General features: G+C 47.0%; 1 protein-coding gene across 2 annotated transcripts in view; it reads right to left on the reverse strand.

The window, feature by feature from the left end:
- VPS41 (VPS41 subunit of HOPS complex) overlaps positions 1 to 25818 on the reverse strand; it is a 145932-nt gene that overhangs the window by 49083 nt on the left and 71031 nt on the right. For both annotated transcript variants that reach the window (XM_074284492.1, XM_074284491.1), the window contains exons 5-7: positions 15536 to 15610; positions 5094 to 5156; positions 3312 to 3377 (exon numbers count right to left, since the gene is read on the reverse strand). In XM_074284492.1, the coding sequence (XP_074140593.1) occupies positions 3312 to 3377; positions 5094 to 5156; positions 15536 to 15610 (204 nt within the window). The remainder of the gene's footprint in view (positions 1 to 3311; positions 3378 to 5093; positions 5157 to 15535; positions 15611 to 25818) is intronic.

A 25818-nucleotide genomic window follows, 5' to 3' on the forward strand; every position in this document is an offset into this window, starting at 1 on the left:
AGCAGCTGGCGGGCCTGGCGGCCCTTCTGTTCCCTGTGCCATGTGGGGGGACAGTGTGAGAGACTCTGACCCGGGGGGCTCTGGGAGCCCGTGCTCTGCACCGCATGGGTTTTGTTCTGATCATTTGGGATGGGGCGGCGATCAATCTTTTCCAGAATTGGGGGAATTGGATACATGGACAAACACCCCAAGCCATGAGGGGCTGCATCTTCCCCGGTACCACGGCTGCAGATGAGGGAGGGCTGGGCAGTGTCTGCTTGCCAGCGTGCCCGTCTGGAGGAGGACTGCCTCTTCTCTCCGAGCCCAGGAAGGAGCTGGGGCCGGAGGCCTTGCTAAGGGGGCAGTCGGGGCTCTGGCGGGGGCCCTCCATAAAAAAGGCAAAGTGTGTGGCACTAATGAGGCTGCCCGTGGCTCCCCTCTGCGCTGCATGCCCCGCCCAGGCCCGGCGCCCTGCCCTTTGCTGCCCTTGCCCTGCAGGCGCCCAGTTCTTTCCTCCAAGGCCGAAGAGAACGAGCCCTTTCCCACTGGCAGCCCTCGAACTCTGGCGAGGACTCGAGGCTCCCCCCAGATGCTCAGGAGGCAGGACTAACTCGGCCTCCTCAGCCTCCCGGGGAGGCTCCCTGACTGACGACTGGCTCCAGATATGGTCGGAGCGCAGGAAGTGCCCGCTGGACATGGTCTCTCTTTGTGAAATTGAAAGTACATCTAGGCAGCAAGGGAGGGCTCTGGTGCCCGGAAGCCCTGAGTTCAAATCCAGATTCAGAGACCTATTAACTATGTAACCTGGACAAGGCATGAACATTTTTGCCTCAGTTTCCTCATCTGTAAAATGGGGAATAATAATAATAATAGCATTAACCCCCAAGACTGTTGTGAGGGTCACATTTGTCATTACTAATTCCACCTGGGAAGGCAGCGCCCCCAGCCTCCCGGCCCATGCTCGTCCCCTGCACCCCCTTCTAACTTCGGACCTTGGTGCTCCTTCTCCCCGAGGCGGCCCTGCCATGCCCGAGGTTGGAGGGGCCTCCTCCGGCTGAGCAAGCCGCGGACATCCAGCCTGGGCCGGCCTGCTAGAACACGCTAAGGCGGGCTTGGAGGAGTGCTTCTGACACTGATGCTGCACCTGAGAAAGCGCCCCCGTAAAGGGAACTCAGACGAGGGGCACAGATGTGACCAAGATGCAGCAAGAGGGCCGGGGGGCCCTCCAAGCGCACTAGGGACCCCTGGAGGCAGCAAGCACCCCCGCAGCCCCAGCTTCCAACCCCGACCCCTGGGGGCTTTCTGGACGCCGGCCCGGTCAGGGGCCTCAGGGGCCCCAGGAGCCCGTGCTTTCCCTGCTGCGATGGCGTGGCCTAGAGGACAAAGTGCCGGACCTAAGAAGAAGATCCAGATTCAGGCCCTCTGACTGTTACCAGTTGGGTGCCCAGAGGCAGACCTCTTGGAGCCTCAGTTTCTTCAGGGATAAAATGGGCGCAGTAACAGCTGGATTTGAGAGTGAGCCCTTCAGAGCTTCAGGCCGCCACACCGACGCCAGGCCCGAGCTCCCACTGGGAGCACGCTCCCTCCCGCTCCGGGGCCGGGGCTGGGACCAGAGCTGGGGTGGGGGCCGGGGCAGCTGCTTTGAGCCCCTGACAGCCAAGTTGTGCTTTGCTAAGGAACACCTTCCTTACAGAACTTAAGGTCCTTTCGGGTGCTGGCACCTGACAGCTTACGAGGCACTCTGTCCCTGTCACCGAGCCTACCGCCGCTCAAAGAGCTGACTCGGCTTTCTAAAAATGAACTCTGCCGCAAACAGCATCCTGACAATTTAATAATTGGTCAAACTTGCCCACCCCGCTGTTATGAAGAGAGTTCAAAGGTAAAGGGCGCCGAGAGCACGAGGGAATCTGCTGACTGGGACCGGCGGCTCCTCCCACCCGGAGGCTCATTGCTGCCCCTTCCCCAATGTAGCCCAGGGGCTTCTGCAGCCTGGGGAGCGGGGGCCCTTTTGAGGCTGCAGCGACCGGGGCCGCGAGGGCTGGGGACATGGAGCTGTGTGGCCAGTATCATCGTGGGCAGAAACGGGCGGCGGCAGCTGCTGCTTCTTTCAACTTGGAAACAAACTCTCTACCCTCCCCCCAAGGCAGGCCCAGCACTCGAGTGCTAAGAAGCCCCCCTGACCCTCTCCAGGTTCTCATCCCAGGAGATATGGCTGGAGCAGCGTCTCCCAAGGGAAAGGAGGTGTTGAGGGTGACAGAACAAGCAGCTCAAGAGGGCCCCCCTCGCCTCCACTGCTTGCCCGCCGACCACTCTGGGGCACACACAGCCGGCCACTGCTTGGGAAGCCCTGGTCTCAGCACAAAAGAACGTCGTCCTTCCAACACTTAGACAACCGTGCCCTCGTGCACCTCTGCTCATCCGGCCCATCTCCCTCACCTCTGAACACTTTAGAGCAGCGCGGGCGGGGGCCACGCACGCAATCCCACGGGCTCTGTCAGCCCGTGACAGGCTGGGATCCTCCAAAAGATCCCAGGCTGAAGAATGAGCTCATTGAAAACCCGCTGGGCCTCCAGACCTCCCTGACTCTTCTGTGGCCACGGGGCTCATGGCTGTCCCTGCTGCCGCCCAGCGGATGGACAGCAGCCACTTCCGACTGATGGGGACCCGGGGAGGCTGCCCACCCCGGCAGCGGGGCTTGTGCCCCCTTAGCCAAACCCGAGGATCTGGGGAGCTCAGGGCGAGGGACAAAGGATCCGCGTGGTCCTCGGAGGCCTCCTCATCTCTAAACTCAGCTATTCCTCAACATGGAGCTTGAGGGAAACTCCCCAGAAACCTGAGGTGCCCCTTGACTGTGACCCAGGAAATGGGCACCAGCCCGGGCTGAGACCCAGCCCCTAAGGCTCCGGCTGTGGCTGGGGCTTAAATGCCCACAATGACCGAGCTGAGACCGCAGCCGATCACACGGAGGCGCCCCAGGCTGTTTCTCTTGCCAGATCTGTGTCCCCCTCAAACTTCCCGAGGGCGGCAGCTGTGGACGGACTGTCCTTTCCCGCCTGCTCGTGTCCGACTCAGGGGCTGCCCAAGTGACAAAGGAAGCCCCCGCCCCCGGGCAGGTCCCCCTCGAAGATACCCAGGAAAGTCTGGAGAGCCGGGGGATCCTCTGCTGGGGTGGGAGCACTCTGCCCAAGAGTCCCTACTTCCTATGAAATATATTCAGTGAAGTCACTTTAAACCTTTGTTAACATAGGAAGGCAAAAGTGTGAAATTTCATGACTAAATGAGAAACCCCAAAGGCTCCATTTTAGGATAAAAAAGCATCCCCGGTCACTTACCTTCTTTCCTCCAGTCACAAACTGCTTGTTATGGGACCTCAAAAACTGGGGGTGAACGGCAACAATCTGCAAAGGAAGCAGAGCCATGTAACGTCAGCTCACGGAGTCGCCACGGCCCTTCCGGGGCCGAAGCAGGCAGGCTTCCGCCCGCGCCCGTGTCCTCGAGGGCCTTTTTCTTCTTCAAAATATTTGTTCAGGGAGGGAGGGGATAATTGGAAAAATGAATACAAGGGATAATATTATTTAAAAAAAATTACTCATGCATATATACTATGAAAAAAAAATTATAAATAAATAAAATAAAAAAAAACACAAAATATTTGTTCGTCCTCTCATCTCCTCTCAGAATGAAGCACGCCCCGGCTCCCCTCCGGCCCAGGCCGGCCCAGAGCCGACCCCTGAGACCTTGTAGGTGGGAGGGCTCTGGCAGTGTCCGGTCCGAATCCCCCATTCGGGGATGAGAGAGTCGGGTGCCCTAGTCCCATAGATGAGCCGGGAGAATCTGAATCCAGATCTCATTCTCTCCATTCACAAAGCCTCGGGCTCTGTGCACGTGGCCCCCTCACAGCAGGACGAGTACGGGAGCCGCCGGGGGTGTCCGAGGCACCGCGCAGAGGCTGGTCTGACCAAATCACCGCCATTCACTAGTCTCCGATGCCCACAGCCCCTCCGGGAGAGTCTAAATCCTTTGTTTGGCAGGAAAGCCTTTCCCAACCTGCCCCAGCCACCTCTGGAGACCCCCACGCACGCCTGGTGGTCCCGCAGCCCTGGCCTTCCAGCTGCCCCCAACCCCCATCGCTGTGCCTTTGCCCTGGCTATGCTGAGGGTCTGGAATGGCCTCCCTCCCCCTTCTGCTTCCCAGCTTCTCTGGTCTCCTTTAAGACTCCACTTCTGAAGGGCGCCCTGCTCACCAGGATGAGTGAGATCCCCTCCCTGTGGGATCGTCTCCCCGTGGGATCACCTTCCTGGACCCTTCCCCATGGAATCCCTTACCTATGACATCACTTCCTTGTGGGATCCCCTCCTATGGGATTGCCTCCCCATGGGATCCTCTCCCCAGGGGATCACCTTTCCGTGAAGACCCCTCCCTGTGGGATTGCCTCCCCATGGGATCCTCTCCCCGTGGGATCGCCTCCCCATGGGATCCTCTCCTTGTGGGATCCTCTCCCCGTGGGATCGCCTCCCCATGGGATCCTCTCCCCGTGGGATCGCCTCCCCATGGGATCCTCTCCCTGTGGGATCGCCTCCCCATGGGATCCTCTCCCTGTGGGATTTCCTCCCCATGGGATCCTCTCCCCGTGGGATTTCCTCCCCGTGGGATCCTCTCCCCGTGGGATCGCCTCCCCATGGGATCCTCTCCCTGTGGGATTTCCTCCCCATGGGATCCTCTCCCTGTAGGATTTCCTCTCCATGGAATCAACAGAACAGACTGTTTTTGCCTTGCTCTCAGCCTGGCAGAGCCTGGTAGAGCCTCAAACGCAGCTTCAGGTGACCTCCGGGAGGCCATGCTGCCAAGAAGTGTTCCCCCCTTTCTTTCGGAGCACCTAGCATGAAATCCCTGCCCTACCTTGATTTCCTAGGGGTCTTCCCTAGGGCTCATCCATCACACAAGGCCTAAACCTCGTTCAACTTTGTGTCTCTCAGAGCTTTGGAATTACGAGCCCCCGAAAGATGAGCTGAATGCATGAAAGGCTACGGGAGGGCCTCCCCGCTCTGCATCAGTGGGGGTCTCTTGTGCCCCCAGGCAAGGACCCGGCTGGGAAAGAGGAACCACACACTCACTTTAATAGGACAGTCGAAAGTCTCGTGAAATTCTTCCCCGGAATACAGTCCGAACACTTGCACCTACAAAACACAAACGGATCGAGTCAGCCCCTCGCCCCCCCCCCCCCCAAGGCTGCCGAGTGGGGGGGGGCAGTCCACGCTTTCATTAAAATGTGTATTACACTGAATAATTCCGAGGCCTTTGCAATTTCCATTAAACAGCCTATGGAAACAATTTCATCACGAGCGCGCTTCTCCACCGTAATTAAGTTTTTACAAGCGCCACACAGACAAAGAGGTCCCTCTGCTCACCACAAATCTGTTCTATGGAAGGGGAGCGACCCTTTGGAAATGAAACACATATGAATACGTTATTAATATTCCGTCGCTGCCTTCCGCAGGCTATTCCTAACGGGGCCGTGCAGCCTCACGCGGACTTGCCTTTCAGGGCGCAGAAGACAGAGCAACACCGACTTTTACCGGTTTACTCCAGTATTTTATTCACAACCAGTCTCTGTTCTCCAACATCTTCCTTAGCTTCAATTAATTTTTTTAAATCTCAGAAGGAAATAAAGAGCACACAAAAAAACGTTACGCTTTACCCTCTGGGGGCCAGACTCAGCAGGCAAAGATGAAGCTCTAGGAATCTCCAGGGAGCCTGGCCCAATATTCCGGCCCTCACGCCATGGAGTGCCAGAGCTGGGAATCGGCCTCAAGTTAGACCAGGCGAGAAGCATTTTTCGAGGGACCACCATGTGCCAGGCCCCGTGCTGGGCGCTGATGGACTGCCAGACGAAGCCCAAGCTCCTTCCATCCCAGGGATCTTCCTGGTTCTGCCCTCAGCACATTCTCTGCCATGAGCCATCAGAGTGGCCGGGGCCTAAGATAACAGGGGACGTGCTGAGCTCCCCCCAAAGCATTATGGGTAAGAGACAAACTCGTACCCAGTGGCGGCTCTTTTTAGTTTCTAGCTTGTGTGATCCAAACTTTGGTTCTTCGAGGACTTGGCTTGGGAGGGGAGGGCTGTTAACTGTAGGAAAGGAAAGGTGGAAGGCCATCCTTCTTGTGGCCAAAGTTAAGAGTATGGAGGACTCAAATATTTCCGGAGGCCCGAAAGCAGCTCTGACTCGCTCCCGTTCTTCCATCCCCCCCAGCCCTGAGAGCAGCGTTGGCCAGGCCCAGTCCAGGGCACCCCACAGAGCGGAATCGCCAGGGCCCGATGCCCTCCAGAGGAGGGGTCCCTGAGGAAGGAGCACCTCGGAAGGGGGATGGGAATAGCGACTCAAATGTCTGTTCCCAGAAAATCGGCAAAGTGCTAGTTGGAGAGTTTGCTCCGATGACAACTCTCAGATGAATCCGAGCATTGTTTCTCAAAAGAAAATTGAAAAATCTACTGTCCACAGCTGGAAAGAGGGCAATCCATCTCCCCAGAGGAAGAAGGCAAGGCAGAGTTTGGAGCATTAATGTGGATAAGGGAAGCGGGGTGATTGATTAGAGGCAGACGCTGGGGTTCAGGAGCCACGTCCCCCAACCCCACGTCTCCAAGAGTCTGAAGAAACAGGCGGCCCGGGAATTTCCAGGAGTTTCAAGCAACCTCAGGCTTTGTTCTTCTCTTCCTTCTCTGGGTTCCATAAGGGGTCAGGGTAAAGCAATGGGAATCCAGCTGCTCCTGCTAGGAGGCTGGCTCTTTTAAGCAAATTGTTTGCTATTTCCCTGGCTATTTACTAAAGCCACATGAAGAACAAAGGTTCCCACTGAGCACCCACGTGGACTGGAGCGGTCTCAGGGGAAGGGCTGGAAGAAGTGACAGAGGGGAGTCAGGGGAGGCGCCGGGTGGGTTCCCTTGCAGCCTGCGGACAAGTGGCTAAGACAAAGCAGGGGAAGTCCAATGGGAGGCAACACGCGGGCAGTGTGTGAGCTCATATTCGTCCCGCACTTGTGCACATGGCTACCGCCCCACCACGCAGTAAATGGGCTGGGAGAATTACTGAGGCTGTCCAGCTTCGTCTGGCTAAAGTGACGCTTTTTTGGGGGGAGGGGGATGTATTGTGACTTCTTCTGCCCCGCTGGGAGGGCGGTAAAGAGGCAGACAAGTCCAGTAATGACGGTCCTTCTCAAGTCTCAGCTCTGGATGGCTGGAAGGCAGGGAACGCCACCCTGAAGAATTAAAATGTTACGGCCTCCAAAGAGGGAGGCAGAGCTGGAATAACGATCCCCAGTGAAGAGTGGCCAGGAGAAGCACCCAAAGGAAGCTCCACAAAGATGCAGGAAGGGACCCGAGGGAGGCCAGTCACCCCCACAATGGGGCAACCAACAGCTGGGCCCCGCATCGCCTGGGACCAGAAATGGGGAGTGATCCAGCAGCTGGGCCCAGGACAGTGCTGGAGCCCCGCGACCGGGCCGCCGAGGGCAGAGAGAAGGACGGGGCTGCGGTCTGCCCGCTGACGTGTGGCCCCAGGAGCCCAGAAGCAGTGGAGTCTGCAGCACTACCGGGTTTCCAGAGAGCCTTCGTCCATACGACCCTGGCAAGTGTGTATGGCAAGGAGCACCGCTGACATGAGGAAGTGCAGAGAGGTGAGAAGTCAACAGGTAACAGCAGGAAGGGAGGTGAACTTCTCATTGTGGAAGGCGGATCTTCTATTCCTATGGACACTCGTGTCTGTCTCTGTCTGTCTTTAAATTGATCCTCAGGTAGCCAACACTTACATCATCAGTGGAGAGAATCAGGATAGTCAAGTGTCTATCTCACCTACGTTCCTCCCATCAACGTGACATCCCGGGGACCTGAGGAAAGGGCCCGAATCTTCTAAAATATCTCATTTGTCTCCATGATCAAGACCAGATTTGCTGAATCTATACCTAGGTTGCTGTTTCTCCCCAGGATCGCTCACAAAACACGCCTCTCTCTTGTTAAATCCTACGCTCCAGGTGGTCCAAAATCCATGTTGAAGAAACGCACGTGAGTTAACAGCCCAAGCCCAACAGGAGGACTCAACGGGCAGTGTAAGGGCGTGACGAGCTTCGGACGCTGGGCTCCTCTGTTGGCAGAGACAGGCCTAAATCCCACAGACCTTTTACCGTCAAAGTTGGAAAGTGGTGGACCTACGACGAATGCTCGGGATGAGGTGATTTTGAAAATAAAAGCTACATTATTTTTACTCAGTTGAAGGGTATATAGGGGTAAATAACTGGTGGCACGCACCTGATGGAAAAGATTGATGTAAGAGTAAATGAGCAGGCAGATACTAGAAGGCGGCTAGCTGAATAATGGTGGAAATGATCATATAAATGGCAAGTGATGAATGTTCCCTGAAAATTGTGAATGCATAATGTAGATGGGAGCACAACCATAAGGAGAAATGACTAGAAAACAGCTGAACAAATCATCAGAAGCTATTAACAAATGGACCCTACAGCCTCTTGTTCCCATCCTTGGAAATCACGTGGGCGCTGCCAAGAGTTTCTATGCCAAAGGGCCGGGCCCCACACGCCATAAATATTAGCTGGATGGAGGAAGGAATAAATGAGACATTATTATTAAATCAGCTAGAAAACTACAGAACAATTCCAATCTGCAGCTTTTCCACGCAGTCTCTAAGAAGATGCTTACTTGCTTCTTAGCGCCAGCTTGTATTCTCATGGCCCTACTGTGTGCCAGGCACATTACAGATATTATCCCTGTAAGGTGGGTGCCATTATCATCTCCATTTAACAGTTAAGGAAACTGCAGCATTAAGTCATTTGTCCGTAGTCACATAGCTAGTCAAGGCCCAAGTTCATAAATAAATTCAGATGTTCCTAACTCCAGGCCTCGTGCTTTACCTACTGGGCCTCGAGGCTACCTGGTCGTGGGATAGAGATAAGTCACTATGCCTTTCTCAGAGTTGAACACAACCAGTATGACAAATTAAATGCAATTATTTCCTATAATTACTAAAAAGTATCACCTACTACTCAACCACCAAAAATACAAAACAGCATTAGACAAAGTAAGTTGATCTCCATTGCAAACTAAAAGGACCTTATGGATTCGGGGCTACATTACAGAAACCTATAAAGGGCTGAAATGCTTGAGTTAATGCACTGAGGTCGGACAATTGAGCACTTGGGGCTAATTACTGATTGGCCAATACTCTATAAGAATAGGCTTGGAAAATGGCCCTTCCCACTATCCTGTGCTGGCCCAATCGTTTGGAGTACACAGAGAATTGTGGGAGGGACTAGGGGGTGGAGGGGGACTAGCCGGGGTCACTTCTGGGCTGAACGAAGAGATGAAGTCATGGAGATTCTACATCCATTCCCTTGATTTCTGCCGCTAAAGATCAAGAATAAAGACTTTAGCTTATCCTGACTCCAGCTGATTCTAAGATATCCAGAGTGCTAACACGGTCATCACAGAAACCCATGTTGCTACAGGAAACAAATCCCTTCAAAGTTCAATTGGAAGTCTGATGGGAAACATGCAAAATGAAAGAGTGGACTTAGGTGTTGTAGAAGCTCCAAAATCCTGTGAGTCTCGGGCTCCAGCTCCAAAGCTTGGAAAGCACGGCTTCCCCAGCCTGTGATGGTCCTTCCTGACTGACTTCTGCAGTAGTGCCCTCCTCCTGGTACCCTTCCCCCAGGATTGCACCTGAGCAGATGAGCGCATCTCAGGGGCAGCCGCAGCCAAGCAGCGGGGGAAAAGCCCAGGGCTGTGACTTGGACAGAAATAAGGCTACAACTCCCGACTGATTCCCAACAAGGAAACTCTGTCTCTAAAAGAAGTGGCTTCATTAGTGAAGAATGAAAAGAGCAGTTCCAAGCTGGAAAAAGATGGAATCAAGATTGTATCGCTGCCTTGTCATGGTGGAGGGGCTAACTCCGAGTCAGGCCATACGGGTTACCCACTCCAGACGGATCCCAGCGCAGAGCTGAGAAGAAAGGTGATCCACTGGAAAAGAAACCGCCCAAGGCTCAAATGATAAAAGAGATGACATCAGACCATGAGTCCCTCAGGTCTACTGAGGAAGAGCAGAGAACAGCTACAAATAGCTCTCGTACTGAGAAAACATCTGGGTTAAAGCTGAAAAGCAGCTCATTTGTAGATGCATGTGGAGATGAGGAGAAAGTCCACAGCTGTAAAGATCAACAGCGCATAGGAGCCTGGAATCTTTCATTCTATCATTCTATGAACCAAGGTCAACTGGGTGTGGCCAGACAGGAGACGGGCAAAGCATAGTGGGTATCAGTGAACTTCAATGAATGGGAATGGGTGGTTTTAATTCAGCTGAGCAGTGCATAGAATCCCTTGGGCACGAATGAATCCCTTAAAGGAAATGGAGAAGCCCTCGTATTTGATAAAAGGATGAGAAAAGCAGAAATGGAGTAGAATCATAAAAAAAATGCCAGAATGAGATCGGTCTGAATGCAAGACAAAGCACTTAACATCCAAGTCATTCAAGTCTTTGCTCCTACCTCTGATGCCAAAGAAATCAAAGTCGATCAGTTCTATGAAGAGCTACAATATTTTCTAGAAATAATACCAAAAAACAATGTCACATTCATCTTAATGGATCAGAATGCTAAATCAGACTTGCTAAATGCTAAAATAGAATAATCCAAAAATAACTGGAGTGACAGGCAAAGTTAGCCTGGGAGCACAAAACAAAGCAGTTTTGTCCCCATAATTCACTGGTCACAGAAACCACTCTTTTTTTTTTTTTTTAAGTAATTCAAAAGGCGATTCTACACATGGATACCACCAGATGATCAATAAAGAAATCAGATGTCAAAGTTGCATACCCTTTGAATCTACTGGGCTTATCACCCAAGAGATCATAAAGAAGGGAAAGGGACCCACATGCATAAAAATGTTTGTGGCAGCCCTCTTTGTGGTGGCCAGAAACTGGAAACTGGGGGGATGCTCATCTGTTGGAGAGCAAATTATGGTTTGTGAATGTTATGGAATATGATTTTTCTGTAAGAAATGACCAGCAGGATGAGACTTACAGAGGAGGCCTGGGGAGACTTACAAGAACCGATGCTAAGGAAAGTGAGTAGAATCAAGAGCAGCAAGATTATATGATAATCGATTCTGATAGCCATGGCTCTTTTCAACAATGAGATGATTCAGACCAGTTCAAATAGACTTGTGATGGAGAGAGCCATCTGCACCCAGAGAGAGGACTATGGGGACAGAGTATGGATCACAACATAGTATCTTCTCCTTTTTGTTATTGTTTCCTTGCTTTTTTTTTTCTTTCTTTCTCATTTTTTTCCCCTTTTTGATCTGACTTTTCTTGTGCAAAAAGATAAATGAGGAAATAAGCATTAGAAGAACTGCACATGTTTAACATACGTTCGATTACCTGCTATCTAGGGAAGGGGGGGTGGGAGGAAGGGAGAGAGAAAAATTTGGAATACAAGGTTTTGCAAGGGTGAATGTTGAAAAATATCTCTGCATATATTTTAAAAATAAAAACTAGAGAATCTCTATACAGCCAATTCAAAAACTTTATTTATTCATTCATTCATTTGGGTGTTTTGTTGGTTTTTTTTGGGGGGGACTAGGTAAAAAATTAGTTTCTTTGCCTTAATTACTACCTAGCCTCAATCACTGAACGGATGTACCCTTAGTCAAACTGAAACCTATGAAGATCTTAGCTTAAAATTAAAGGCCAAAGTCTCCCATTGCATGCAGGGCCATCCTGATCTCTATCTGGCCACTGGACCCAGATAGCTCTTGAGGAGAAAGTGAGGCTGGTGACATTGTCCAGGCCTCCCTCACTTCAATCCAATTCACTTGCCTGCTGTCATGTTGCTCTTTGAGAATGAAGGACAAAGAATGGTAACGGTCAAAAAAATGATCTGTAGCTGACTGTGGCTTAAGATCATGATCTTCTTATTGTAAAATTCAGACTGAAATAGAGGAACAGATGGAAAACCATAAGATCACACACACACACACACACACACACACACACACACCCCAAAATAAAGAAGGGGAGAATTATGAATAGATTTAAGGGATTAGATCTGCTAGGTTGAGTACTTGAAGAACTATGGACAGAGGTTTGTGATATTGTTCAGAAGCCACCAAAAAAAAATAATAATAATAATAATCCCAAAGAAAAAGAGCAAGAGTGAAATAAGCAGAACCAGAAGATCACTATACACTTCAACAACAATACTGTATGAGGATGTATTCTGATGGAAGTGGAAATCTTCAACATAAAGAAGATCCAACTCACTTCCAGTTGATCAATGATGGACAGAAATAACTACACCCAGAGAAGGAACACTGGGAAGTGAATATAAACTGTCAGAACTACTGTCTATCTACCCGGGTTACTTATACCTTCAGAATCCAATACTTAAAGTGCAACAAGAAAATGGTATTTACACACATATATTGTATCTAGGTTATGCTGTAACACATGTAAAATGTATGGGATTGCCTGTCATCTAGGGGAGGGAGTAGAAAATTTGGAAAAATGAATACAAGGGATAATATTATTAAAAAAAATTACTCATGCATATATACTGTGAAAAAAAATTATAAATAATAAATGAAGAGCAAGAAAGTAAAATGACTGGCTGATTAGGCTTTAAAATAGCTGAAGAAGGAAAGAAAGATAAAAGGAAAGAAGAAAGGGAAGGATATATCCAAGTGAATGTAGAATTTAAGTCCTAACAAGGACCTAAATAAGCAATGCAAAGAAACAGACAATAATAGATTAGCAAAGACAAGAGATCCCCACAGGAAAATGAGATATCAAGGCAATGTTTCATGCGGAAATGGGCATGAGAAAAGACAAAAATGGTTGGGACTTAGCAGAAGTAGAAGAGATCAAAAAGAGATAGCAAAAGAACTATACAAGAAAGATCTTAACATCACTGATAATCACAATGGGGTGGTTACCGATCTCGGGTTAAACACCCTGGAGAATGAGGTCCAGAGGGCCTCAGGAAGCCTTGCTGACAAGAAGACAAGGGAACAGAATGCCAGCTGACCATTTAAATCCTAAAAGATGAAGCGGTTAAAGGGCTGTTTTCCACATGCCAGAACATCTGGAAAACTCAGTCGCTGCTGGACTAGAAAAGATCAGTTTGCTACTCCTAGTTCTAACCAAGGGCAATGCCAAAGGATGTTCCAATTAATGAACAGTTGTGCTCCTTTCCCATGCCAGCAGGATTAGGCTAAAGCCTCTGCAAGCTGGGTCTCAGCATCGCAGGCAGAGCAGGCTGGTTTTCAGAGGCAGAGGAACAAGAGACCAAATTGCCAGCATTGCCTGATAGAGAACACAAGGGAGTTTCTGAAAAAAAAAAAAATCTCCTTTTGCTTCACTGACTATGGTGACTGTGGGGGTCACAACAAAAAGTGGCAGTTTCTCAGAGAGAGGAGGACCAGATCCTTTTCCTCTATGTGGGTCACAGAGCGACAGAATGTATGTGGAACCAGTGACTGGCTTAAGATCGACCACACTTAATAGGCTTCTTGTTGCTTCTCCAGAGCATGTGAATTCTGGGAGAACAGGGACTGACTTTTCTCACCCTCTGTATCCCTCGCACTTGGCCCGAGGCCGTGTTACTTAATGTTCATTAAGATTCTTTCTACACCTAATCTTAAAGTGGCAGAGGAACAACACCAGGTCAGACAAGCAGAGGAGCACGGCGGGAGGGCAGTGGCGGGAAGGACTGGGGCATGAGCCCTGAAGGCGCAGGCTTCCTTCTTCCCCATCTCTCCCACGTTATGGCAAGGATACTCCTCTGCAGACAGCCTTTTGCCACCCTCACTTCCCAACTCTTTCCACAGGAGGAACAGCCAAAGACACCGTGGCCGTGCTCCAGAACCAGCACTCAGAGAGACTCATACAACAAATGCAAAGAGCGTAGCTCCCTCAGTGACAGATCTTATGACCACAACAAGGGCAAGTGAAGAACAAAACAGCAAAGCAAAGTGGCTGTTGCAGAACAATCGGTGCACCTGGGCCCTTGGGAGGGAGGAGAGGATGCCCCCCCTAACTTGTCCACAGAACGTCAGGCTTTCTCAGGACGCTAGCTTTGCTCTCTGATCTTCCCTCTATTACTCTTAACAGCCAAGGGTGGCTCTCTGGCCCAGGTTGGGGATGGATTTACCAATGGGAACACTGCAGATATCAATAACATTTTATCTTTACTGAAAACTAAACATCTTGGAGGTGGCCATGGGCCCCGGTCCCCTCGGAAACCCTGTGGTCTTGCCAAGGAGCATCTGTTTCGGCAAACTAAAAGAAGCCCTCTCCTCGGAGAAAAAGCAAATTGCTTTTTTCCCCCCAACAAAGAGATGAATGCAAAAAATGCTTAAATTGTTTGGTTAATCCTCCTCAATGACTAGATGTGCTGACTCCTTCTTCATCTTGCTTTGACATCTGTGTTCATCTTCAGGCTTCAAAAAGCACCGTGGGACCTGACAACACTTTAGGGAAGGCATGAGGTTTCCAATTATGATTTCAAAAGCCTTTCTGAGAAAGAAGAACAAATGGTATTGCCACCTAGAAGATGAAAATCGTTCTCGAATTGTGACAGAATAAATGTGTTCTCCTTTTATCTATGCATCAGTAAGGCTGATATTGTTTTTAATTTTCTCACTTTTAATGGAGACCCCAGATTAGGATCACTTAAAAAACAGACAACAAATTAGTTAAACCTGGCCTCTCCCTGGCATATAATGTCGCTGTGGTTCACACGTGATTTGTAAAGCCCCATCTGCCTTCTCGGAATGTTATTTTAAACAAGTAGCTTAAATACACGGCACATTAGAATTTTATCATTGCAAACCCACACTGGAAAAGACTTCCATCGACTTAAAAACAAAAAAGACATTCTTCTAAGTGGAAGAATCCATCACCTCCACCACTAACTGTCAGCCGCTCCACTGCAGAGAGGCCCTGATAATTGTTAGTTACACCCGGTACCGGTGATCTATGTCCTCCGATGTCGAGGACGTTGCTGCCAGTTTTTTAGAAAACTGTACATACATTGATTTTACATTTATTTAATGTGGCCATTGTAACACACTTTATTCTTCTGATAAACTATGATTGCTTATCAAAAGATTCTATAATTCAAGAGAAACATTCATAACTTGTGGGTGAAAACCACCAGCCCACAGAAATCATGCCACAAAATCCAATTTTGTGGATTTATGGGAGAGAGGTGTTGAACTACTCCTGTCTTGCCGGACCAGCAGACTAGTCCTGGAAGTCTAACTGGCACAGAGGTAATGATTAAAGAGAGCTGCCCCCTTGCCAGAGCTGTTCGGCAGTCGAATACCAGTTATATTATTGACATCTGTGTACGGTAATGACTTTTCCTAAGGTACATTTGTGCAAAATATATTTGATTATATTTATGAGCAATAGGAGGTTAAATCCAGTGCCCAAGTAGAGGCAGGTCCTCTCCAGCGGGCGTCTCTGCCTCGGCCTCCAGCACCCACGTACCTTGCCATCCTCCGAGCACACGCCCATGTGTTCTCCACTCTCATCCAGACTAATCTGATTTATCTTCACAGGACTCTATAAAAAGAAAACATTAACTTTAGGAAAAGGTGCATCAGTGATCAATTATCCTGCTTCTTTGCAAGATTTAAGAAATAAAAACTATTTTATCAGCTTGAGTTCAGAAAGTAGGAAAAAAAAGTCCTTCCACATCAAAAGTAAAACACAGCTTTGTTAGCTACCATCAGTGGTCCTCAAACTTTTAAAATAGGGGCCAGTTCACTGTCCCTCAGACTGTGGGAGGGCCGGACTAGAGTAAAAACAAAACCTTACACTCTATCTCCACCCCTCAGCCCATTTGCCATAACCCGGCGGCCTCATAAACGTCCTGAGCGGCGGCATCTGGACCGAAGGCCGTAGTTTGAGAACTCCTGGCTAAAATGTTCCAAACCCAGAATCTGGACATTTCCATTAATTTTCTATTGAAAAGAGATAAGCTGTGTCCTTCCATTTTGAAAATGATTTCCCTACACAAAACACTCCACTCTCACACTCAAAAATCTTCACTTTAAAAGAATCTTATAGAAAACATTAAGTTCTAGTTTGCTGCTTGGTCATTCACACAGCTTTTCCCCCCTCTCAAACCTTGATTCTAACTTTTTTATTTATAGCTTACATTAAGACAGCCATCAAAAGCATTTAAAGTAGAAATAGACTTCCTATAAATAACTCAATACTGTTTTTAGAAAGTACTTAAGTTTGAGGATCTACATGCTTTTACTACCTTTGTTTTTTACCCCCCTTTAAAATACTGAAACTGTAAATCCCTGAGGACATGAAACAAGCGGCTTCTTTGGGCTGTCCTCCCACTCCCCCTCACAAAGCTATACACAAATGGACGTGAGAAAGCAATTCCACTGCCTGCCAGCCCCTTGTGGCAGCCACTGTTTACCAACTCCTCCTAAAGCAGGCCCACTAGTGGCTTCTCTCACAGAAAGGGAAATAATGGATGTGGATACCAATGAGACTCATTGGTCTCTCCTGGCCCCAATGAACGACTGCAGTTTTGCTTTTAAACTTTCTGAAGTGTTTGGTGTGTTCTACTTGAAGAAAACATCTCAAAATAAGAAAATCTGAATGTATTTAATGGAATTTTATTTTGGGGAAAAGGGGAGTTAAAGGAAAAGGACACCAGACTTCATTTGCGTAGATTTCCTCCAGTAAAGAAACTTCCTCTTTCTTTGGAGTCTGAGACAAGATGTCCAGGGCAATGAAAGTGAACGTGAGTTGGCTAGAAGTCACCCAGGCACTCAGGATCAGAAGGGAACTTGGAGCCAGAACTCTGGCTCCAGGCCATGCTCTATCTCAACTGACAAAGTAGGGACTGATCATTTAACTTTGGTTTGGTTGGGGTTTTATGGCTTTACTCAATAGCAAAATTTCTTGAAATGGCAAACTCTAGCCCATTTAACACCTGATCCTGTTAACTCAAAGGCAAAACCAATTTTTACTACTGATTAGGAATGATAATAAGTAAAATCCATAACTGGAATAAGAATCAAGCAAAGGAAGCAAGGTCAAAGAAATGACCAAGATCTAGCTAAGAAACTAACAAAAATCCAAATGTTATAGAAGAAAATGGCTACCTACTACTAGAAGGCATCCCTAAAATATCTGATTGTCAAAAAAAAAAAAAAAAAGCCCAAAACAGTTAAATGGACCTAAAACACATCATGACACCCCAGAGAATAATTTTTTAAAAGACCCTAATTGAGATAATTAATCCTGCATCAATAAAACAGCAGGGCACGAAGTAAAATCACAAAATTACTAGTAGCGATAACAAAATCAAGGAAGAAGTAACAGAAAAAGGAAGTCCTCTTCAAATTACTATATAATGCACATTATCTGGGAGTCAGTCTACCAACACACTCTAACCATAAAAATATAATTACAAAATGCTTTCTAACAGAAATTAGGAATAGAGCAAAACTGTGCAACATACGCCAAAGTGAGATTGAAATGGATAGATATTCTGGATGTAAAAGGTCACACAATTTTGAAAAAAATAGCATCTTTCATAATTAAGATTGGAAGACAGTTCTTAGTGGAAAAAAAAAAAGGACAGAAGGGATCAAAATATAAGACAGAAATTTTCAATTATATTAAGTTGAAAAGCTTTTGAATGAACAAAATTAGTGGAACTAGATTAAGAAGTTAGACTAAGAAAAAATCTCCATCAAATATCTCTATCAGGTTTTAATATTCAAGAGATATGGGGAATTGCAAACTGGTCTAACCATTCTGGAAGACAACCCAAAACTGCACCCAAAGGGTGCTTACCTTCTGATTCAGCAATAACACTCTATTCCAAAGAGATCAAAGAAAAGGGGAAAGGACCTTTAATGTTCAAAAATATTTATAAGCAGTGTGTGTGAATGTGTGTGTGTGTGTGTGTGCATGCGCAGCTAAGAATTGGAAATTCAGAGAATGCACATCGATTGGCAAATGGCATACCAGTTGTATGTGAGTGTGATGGACTACAATTGTGCTGTAAGAAAGGACAAGTTGGGTAGTTTCAGAAGAACCTGGGAGGACTTGTATGAACTGATGCAAAGAGAAGTGAGCAGAACCAGAAGAACATTGTAAACAGTAACTGCAATATTGTAACAAGGAACAACCCTTAGACTTAGCTGCTCTGGTCAGTTCCAAGGGACCCCGCATGCTGTCTGTTTCTGGCAACTGTGTATTCAATGCAGTCTCTGAGGTTGAGAAGCAACAAAGTATGGATTAAATCTCTGATGTTTGTGCTAACTTGGGCCTAACAATTAACTTCTCCATCAGCCAGCGCCCCACCACACACATAGGGAACCATCAGTCACAGCAAATGAGGGATGTATCACTGCTGTGGAGACGTTCACTTCCCTTGGCAGGATGCTCTCCAGGGCTGCACACCGAGATGACTGAGTATTAATTGCCAAAACCAAGCTAAAGGTCCGGAGAGCTGACATGCCGACCTCAGTATTTTACACATATGAAACCTGGGCAAACTACCAGCTCCATGCCAGGAAACTAAAGCGCTTCCATTTTAATTGGGAGAGGAAGATTCTAAAACTCACCAGGCAAGATGAGGTCTACACTGGGGTTCTTTCCTGAGCTGGACTGCCAAGCACTCCAGCTTTCCTGCAGAGAGCACCACTCCGATGGGCCATCCATGTTGCTCAAATGCCAAACATACGACTGTCTATGAGACTATTTTATAAAGAACTCACGCAAGGCAAGAGCTCGTAGGGAAGTCAGAATAAGCAATGCAAGGACATTCTCAAGAGCTCTCCGAAAAATTCTGAATCAATTGTGAGATACTGGAGAGACTGGCACAGGGCTGTGCAGCATGGCACGCCCCCATCAAAGAAGACAGAACTGTACAGATCTGTAGTAGCTCAAAGAAATATAAGATGTATAAATTTAGAGCCATCTCCCCTCCAAATGTTCTCAGACCCACAGTAGGGCATTCCAAACAGAAATCCTGGCACATTAGTAGGAGCTTAATAATGTTTACGGAATGAATGAACCAATATACTGTTAGTGGTACAGCAGTAATTTGGTTCTAAAACAATCAGGCGTGTGTGGTCCATACCAGTGACACTTTGCACTGGGGAGGCTGAGCTGTCAGGTCTCTCGGGCTTAGAACTTCTGAGCCACAGGAGGCCAAGTTAATCAGATGTAAGCGCTGAGTTTGGGGTCAACTTCCGGGGGGCAGAGAACTAGAATTTAAGAGGGGAATCATGGGCTAGAAAAGGAGCAGGTGTGGGATTGGGCCATGAAAGGGGAGAGGGGGCAGAGAGAAACAAAGTGAGAGAGACAGAGACAGAGGGAGGAAAATACGAGGAAAAAAATCACACACAAACACACATACACTATTGTGAACATAACTTGAGTGTGTCTCTATATCATCCTGAGTAACAGAGAGAACACAGAAAACTGCCGAGCTCACCAAGGCTCAAAGGCCAGGACCAATTTATAGAGAACACCCACAGTTAGTTCAAAGAAAAGCTACAAAAGGAAACAGAGAGAAAAGCTAAGAAGGAAGGTAGAAAATCAGGCAGACTAAAGTGATGAAAATGCAGAGAGGAAAGAGTATCTCGGGGACAGGGTGGTCAAAAGTACCCAATGCGTGCTCATTTTCAGGAAAGGAAGGGAAACAACCCCAAAATCTCACAGCTGGAAGGCAACTCCCAACGTTTGCAATCTATAGCTGACCAGGACTGCTGTCTATCACAACCCTAACAAATAATCCAGCCTTGCTCAAGAAACCACTCCTTATCTCCAGAAACTGCCTATTCTAGACTTCTAATCAATGCAGAGTTCTTTCTCCCAGTTAAATCTACCCTTATTCATGGCTCCTCATTTTAGGTGCAGGATAGAATGCGGCTGGGAAGGAGTGCAAGACTGAAATCAAATGTGTATGAGGTCACTGAGATCATCCGAGGGAGAGAGAAGAGGGATGCGATCTAGCTTTGTGGCAAAGGGAATGGAAAGAAGATGGATGGGCTCTCTTCACTGGGGCGGGTATTGGGATTCATTCCCCGAAAAAATCTGGGCACCATACTTTTATCTGTGTAGGGGCTACCATGTTACTTTAAGTAACCATGTGGGCAAAATTATAGCAAATCAAAGGCACTGAAAAATGTCCAAAGGCCAATTATATTGTCTTTTTTCCTACGAAAAGCATTGCCACTATAAGAACCTTAATATTTCTGAAGAGAAAAGTAGCCTTGGGATACTATCACATTACTAGAGCATGTTTACCTCCTCAATAGAAAAATCATTTGGCTAATGTCCATAATGTAGCATTATTTAATTCTTTGGTTTACTCTTGTTATATTCTTTCTAGACTCAAAGCAGATAGGCCCATGGGAACTTTGGATTTCTAAATTAGGTGGAAAAGCTTTCCAAAATTTCAAAGAATTAGGAAAATATGTATTCTTTTCACCACTCTGTCTTTCACAGAGCTGCCCTGATAAGTCTCCTAAGAGGCTGGACAGACTAGGCCACTGTCCCATTCCAAATCCTTCTGTGTCTTCCCTTTGCCTACGGAATAGCACACAGGCTCTCGGACTGCCGTCTCGGACTACGTCTAGAGCCAACCGAACTTTTCAGCCTCACCTCTATAGAGGAGACTTATAGGTAAGATACAGTGAAAAAGTACAGTCTGTTTTTTAAACAGTTTATGCTTCCAAAGGCTTTGGATCCAAGCCATTCAATCATTAGGCAGCAGGGTGACAGACACTGTGGATGGTGTTGCACTTGGAATAAAAAAGAGCTGAATTCAAACCTGGTCTTGAACACAGATGGGCAGTGTGATCCTGCCTGGACACCTGACCTCTTAGCTTCTCAGCACCGTTAAAAATAAACAGGCTGGATTCAGTGATCTCACCATGGAGTGATCTGCGGCCTCCCCATCTCCAGTAACTGGCATGAACTTCATCCCCCCTTTATTGTTCTGGCTCATCCAAGATGTCCTCTTCTTCAGGAATTCTCCAAATGAAAATGTTTTCTTCTGTCTCTGTTGCCTTCATCACTTTGCATGACACTTAGCTGGAGAATATAAGCCACTTAAAGACTAGGACTAGGTCATTTTTTTATATGTTTGGACCTCCACCCTAAAGCCTTGCTACTCAATAACTGTTTGCTAAATTAGTGGACTGTGACTGGCAGAGCCATACCTTGATCTGAATGACCTCATACTTCCAAACTTAAAGTTCATCAGATCTCAGAGGCTCGGGCCCATCTCTGAGCAACACAAAAACCCTCTGACACGTCAGCATTTGGTCTGAAGAGAGTCTGGAGGGCAGAAGTGCCAGGGGCACCTCCATCTTAAAGGACCCTAAAAAGACAAAGACCACAAGCACTTTTTGACCTCATTAACTAAAAGGAACCAAGAATAAAGCTGTTGAGGATACTACAACTAGCTTAATTTCTTTGTCCACCAAACCCCTCAATCACATCTAGAAATAAGTAGCAATGGCACCAGTTTGAGTTTCTTCTCCTTTTGTTTTTCAGGTTTCCTTCTGAGAAGGACTGTATTTAACCAAAAGTGCAGGCCCCTGTGGGGACCAGAGGTATCGTGTCTATCTCATTCACAAAGTGGATAATGAAATACCTGCAAATTCACATATCTAAAGATTTTACATGAGCATTCTCCATTTTGTTTTACAAATTTCATTAAAATTATCAGTAGACAAATCATGGTCTTGCTTCTGTTTTCAGTACAGTCTTGGACAGTTTTGCATAGAAATTGACAATTCAACATCCTAGAAATGCATGTATATGGCAAATGTACTCTGTTGTGTTGTGTTGTGTTGTGTTGTGTTGTGTTATTTATTCTGCTCTTGGTAGTTTCTCCATCAAATATTATGGATGAATAATGAATTCACTAAGCTAAAAAACCTGAAACTAAAATTAAAAAAAAAAAAAAAAAAAAGCTAAAAAAATCCACCATGAAGACGTACAGCCATTCTGATTCTCCTGGGTCAATGCCACATAAATATGGCTGCCATCAATTCTTTAAAAAAAGAAAAAAAACAAGGATTTCAATCTGATGGCTGTCAATGGTGCATTCTGCAGTTGTATTGGGCCGGCACGCAGGAAAGGTTTCAGAGTAAATGGGGAACAAGTGGCTCACATCCACCTGCCATCTTTATTTCCTGTCCAACAAAAGGAAGGAACTGGATGGCAACAGACTTGGAGAAAACTCTATCAGTGCACAGTAGGATTCCGTCAACCTGAAATAATTACTTTTTTAAACACCTAGACCCCCACATCTCATCCTCAACTTGTCGCTAAGAAGTCTGAAGCAAATTTCAAGTGCCGCCCTCTCTGAAATATCCTTATGTCGACCTTCCCTTTGCAATCAACCAACTAGGCAAAATGGGCTACGGGTGAGAACAACGCCAGCGACGAGTACACATCCAAGAAACGATTAATCTGACAAAATCAGAATTTCATAAAGAAAACCGAGCCGCAGAAGGTGGAGGAGGAGGTGTGGAAGAGGGGCGGCAGCGGCAGTGGGGGCAGAGAAAAATGGCCTCAGCTGAATTTTCCATTAGCTACAATTTTATTTCTGATGGAGACATGTTTGGAATTCTGGACAATATAAGTAAGTTTGACTGTTCAAAAATCAATAATGTCAAGCTGACACCATAGAACACACAAAAAATGTTCCTTTAATGGGGAAAAAAAAAAAAGAATTTTAGAGGAAGGGAAAAATGCCCGTGTGCACCTTCTCCACGCAGGCCCACTACAGACTATCTCAAAATCTTCCACTAGAAAGAAAGGTAAAACTGCCACCAAACAAACACACCTCATGTGATAATCAATTGCCTAATGCAAAATGCCTGAAATAAATACACTTAGTATGGATTATGTCAGCTCTTCAATTAGGAATAAATTCACGGTCATTCCGAAAGCTGCTTTTAATTGTGTTCTTTGTGGCAAACCCTTCTCCCCTGACACCACTCATCATCCCACCTTAGCCTATCAGTCCCCCAACGGTGAACCTCAGAAATCAATCTGCTAATGTATAATTTGTAAAGCTCCTCTGACTAACAAATGGATAATTGATTCTTTTACAAATGCTGCATCCCCATGGATATGTGGGGTAGAATGAATGAGAAACAGAAGACTGGATTTCGCTTTCGTTCTCCCGGAGATCCAATATTTGAAAGCTGAAAATCCAAACATTCTAATAGCTGCCTTTGTGACTTCACGCCTATTAGTCACAGTTAGCGAACAAGCGACACTTAACGTTACAAGTGTGAGAATGGTGCTTCTGCTCTGGCCTACTTAGGGCGAGCTCCCGCTACTTCAAGGAGCTCCCATTGACAAAACCGATTCCGATGAGACCGAAGTGTCGCCTCGCTTTTAGGAAAAGCCTTAAAAAGTCACTCAATATTAAAAGCAAAATCTGAGCTATCAAATTTTAAAACTTTCGTGTCCACTACATCTCCCCACCCCCAAATTTAAAATGGTTTATGTCAATGAACATTCTAGCATTTCATTTGGCACGGAGGCCCTTCATATTCTATACTGTGGACTCCTCCAAGATCAGAATGGCAGTTCCCATATCTCCTAACGAATCAAGATCAAATCTTCATAATTTAGGAAATGTTTCTTTGGCTGTCTTGAGGTAGGGGTTAAGGATGTGGGGATCTGCTTTGTGGGAAGAAGCTGAAGTCACCTTTTTTGTGTTTTTGTTTTTTTTTGCTGAGGCAATTGAGGTCAAGTGACTAGCGTCACCCAGCTAGGAAGCATTAAGTGTCTGAGACCAGATTTGAACTCAGGTCCTCCTGACTTCAGGGCTGGTGCTCTATCTACTGCGCCACCTAGCTGCCCCAAGAAGTCACCTTTTTTAAATAAGAAAAAGAAAAACATGAACAGTCTGCTAAAATCTGAGCTTCCTGAAAATAAGGTCCAAATTTTATCTATTCCAAAGCCTTTTAGCACATAATTTAAAAAAGATTACAAATAAAGGATGATCCCTTTGCAAGCATGTCCCATAAAAATAATAATGAAAAATATACTTTGTGCTTATTTTCATCACAAGATGTAGCTGAGGTTTGAAGTCACCAGGTCAGCAACAGGTATGCAGTAAACACTAAGGGAAGAAATCTGTAAAATCCATGAAGAAAAGACAAAGATGGATACCCTGAAAACACAGAGGAGAAGTCTTAGAGAAAAATGAAGTCTTGAATTTCAAAAAAAAAAAAAAAAGTGTTAAAGGAAATATTTCAGAAGTTGAGGGTTCCAGGATAAAAAATATATATGTATGTATGAATGTAGACACACACACACACACACACACACACACACACACACACACACACACTCTCTGCTTAATCAGCACAGGCTTAAAAACTGGTCTTGAATTTTTAAAAAGAAAGTTTCTGAACATCAAGACATTCACCAATTATGAAATTACCCACATCCATCCCCTCCCGGCCAGCACAATAGGAAACCCATTCTGTAGCGATGTCTCTAAAATGATGATGACAGTACAGATGATAATTCATGTTATCTTAGGGTTTGTTTGTTTTTTTCAGTAATATGGGAGGCAAGTTATTACTATGCCCATTTTACAGCTGAGGACACAGAGACTAAGAAGCTTGCCCAGGTACACACAGCTGGTAAGGTCTGGGCCGAGATCTAACCTGAGATCTTGCTGCCCCCAGGCCCAGCGCTCTGCGCACTGCCACATGAGGGTCCTCTGCCTAGGAAGTCAGCGTCAAGGCCAAAACTCGCTCCAAGCTTGGCTCTCCACATCTGCCCTCCTTATGGCTGGCCAGCAGGGCATGAGCTCTAAGGTCCTACCAGGCTCCTGAGGCTTGTATCCTGCAATCTGAGAGCAGCGTGGCGGACTCACCCAGAGCCAGAGGGAGGGCAACTAACTGGAGAGAGCAAGAAGGGCCAGTTGAGGCCCCCATCTGCTTCTGCAGGGATGCAGAGGCCACTGAGGATCACTAGGAACTAAGAGTCCCAGAGCAAACTTTGGTCACCTGACAGTCACTAAGTTGGAGTGAAGACGCCCAGGACAATATTCCTTGAAAAATAAAGGGAGTATGTCACGGAGGTCAGATAGCAAAGCCTCTCTGGGAGGGAGGAATACTGTAACGTGCTGCTGTCTCCAGAAGCTGCCGATTGCTCTCTGGGAGGAGATCTGCTGTGTCAACTCAAATCTCTCAGACAGATTCTTCTTCCTGTAGAGAGCCGTTGTCTCCAGACAGTTGCCGTTAACTCTCGTCCAGAGAAGTGACTTCCCTTCCTGCAGAGAGCCGCCTCAAGTGTGGTGTAGAGCAGAGACTCTCTATCTCTGGAGTGCTGCCTTCTTTATCGTCCCCGAGAATGGGCGTGGGATAATGCAAGGGCTTGGGGCTTGATGGTGACAGCAGGTGACCATCCTTGCATCATCCCTGGAACCATCCTTGGGAAAACGTACCTACTATGGCAACCTGATGGATGTTGAGACAGAAGTCTCATTCCCAATTCCGTTGTTCATTTTACAGAACAGGAAACTGAGTCCTGAGGGGTGGATAACTTCCCAAAGGTGATGTGGGGAGTCGCAGAGCCAGAATTTATACTCAGGTCCTGAGGCTCCCAATCCAAGGCTCTTCCATGGCACCATGCTCTCTTACAGTAGATCCAGCAGGCCCTTCAGTTGCTTCGTCATGTCCTGACCTCTGGGACCCTGTGCACCCTACTGTCTGTTAGTTTTCTCGGCAAAGCTCTGG

This window comes from Sminthopsis crassicaudata, chromosome 1 (assembly GCF_048593235.1).
Source record: "Sminthopsis crassicaudata isolate SCR6 chromosome 1, ASM4859323v1, whole genome shotgun sequence".
Classification (NCBI taxonomy): domain Eukaryota; kingdom Metazoa; phylum Chordata; class Mammalia; order Dasyuromorphia; family Dasyuridae; genus Sminthopsis; species Sminthopsis crassicaudata.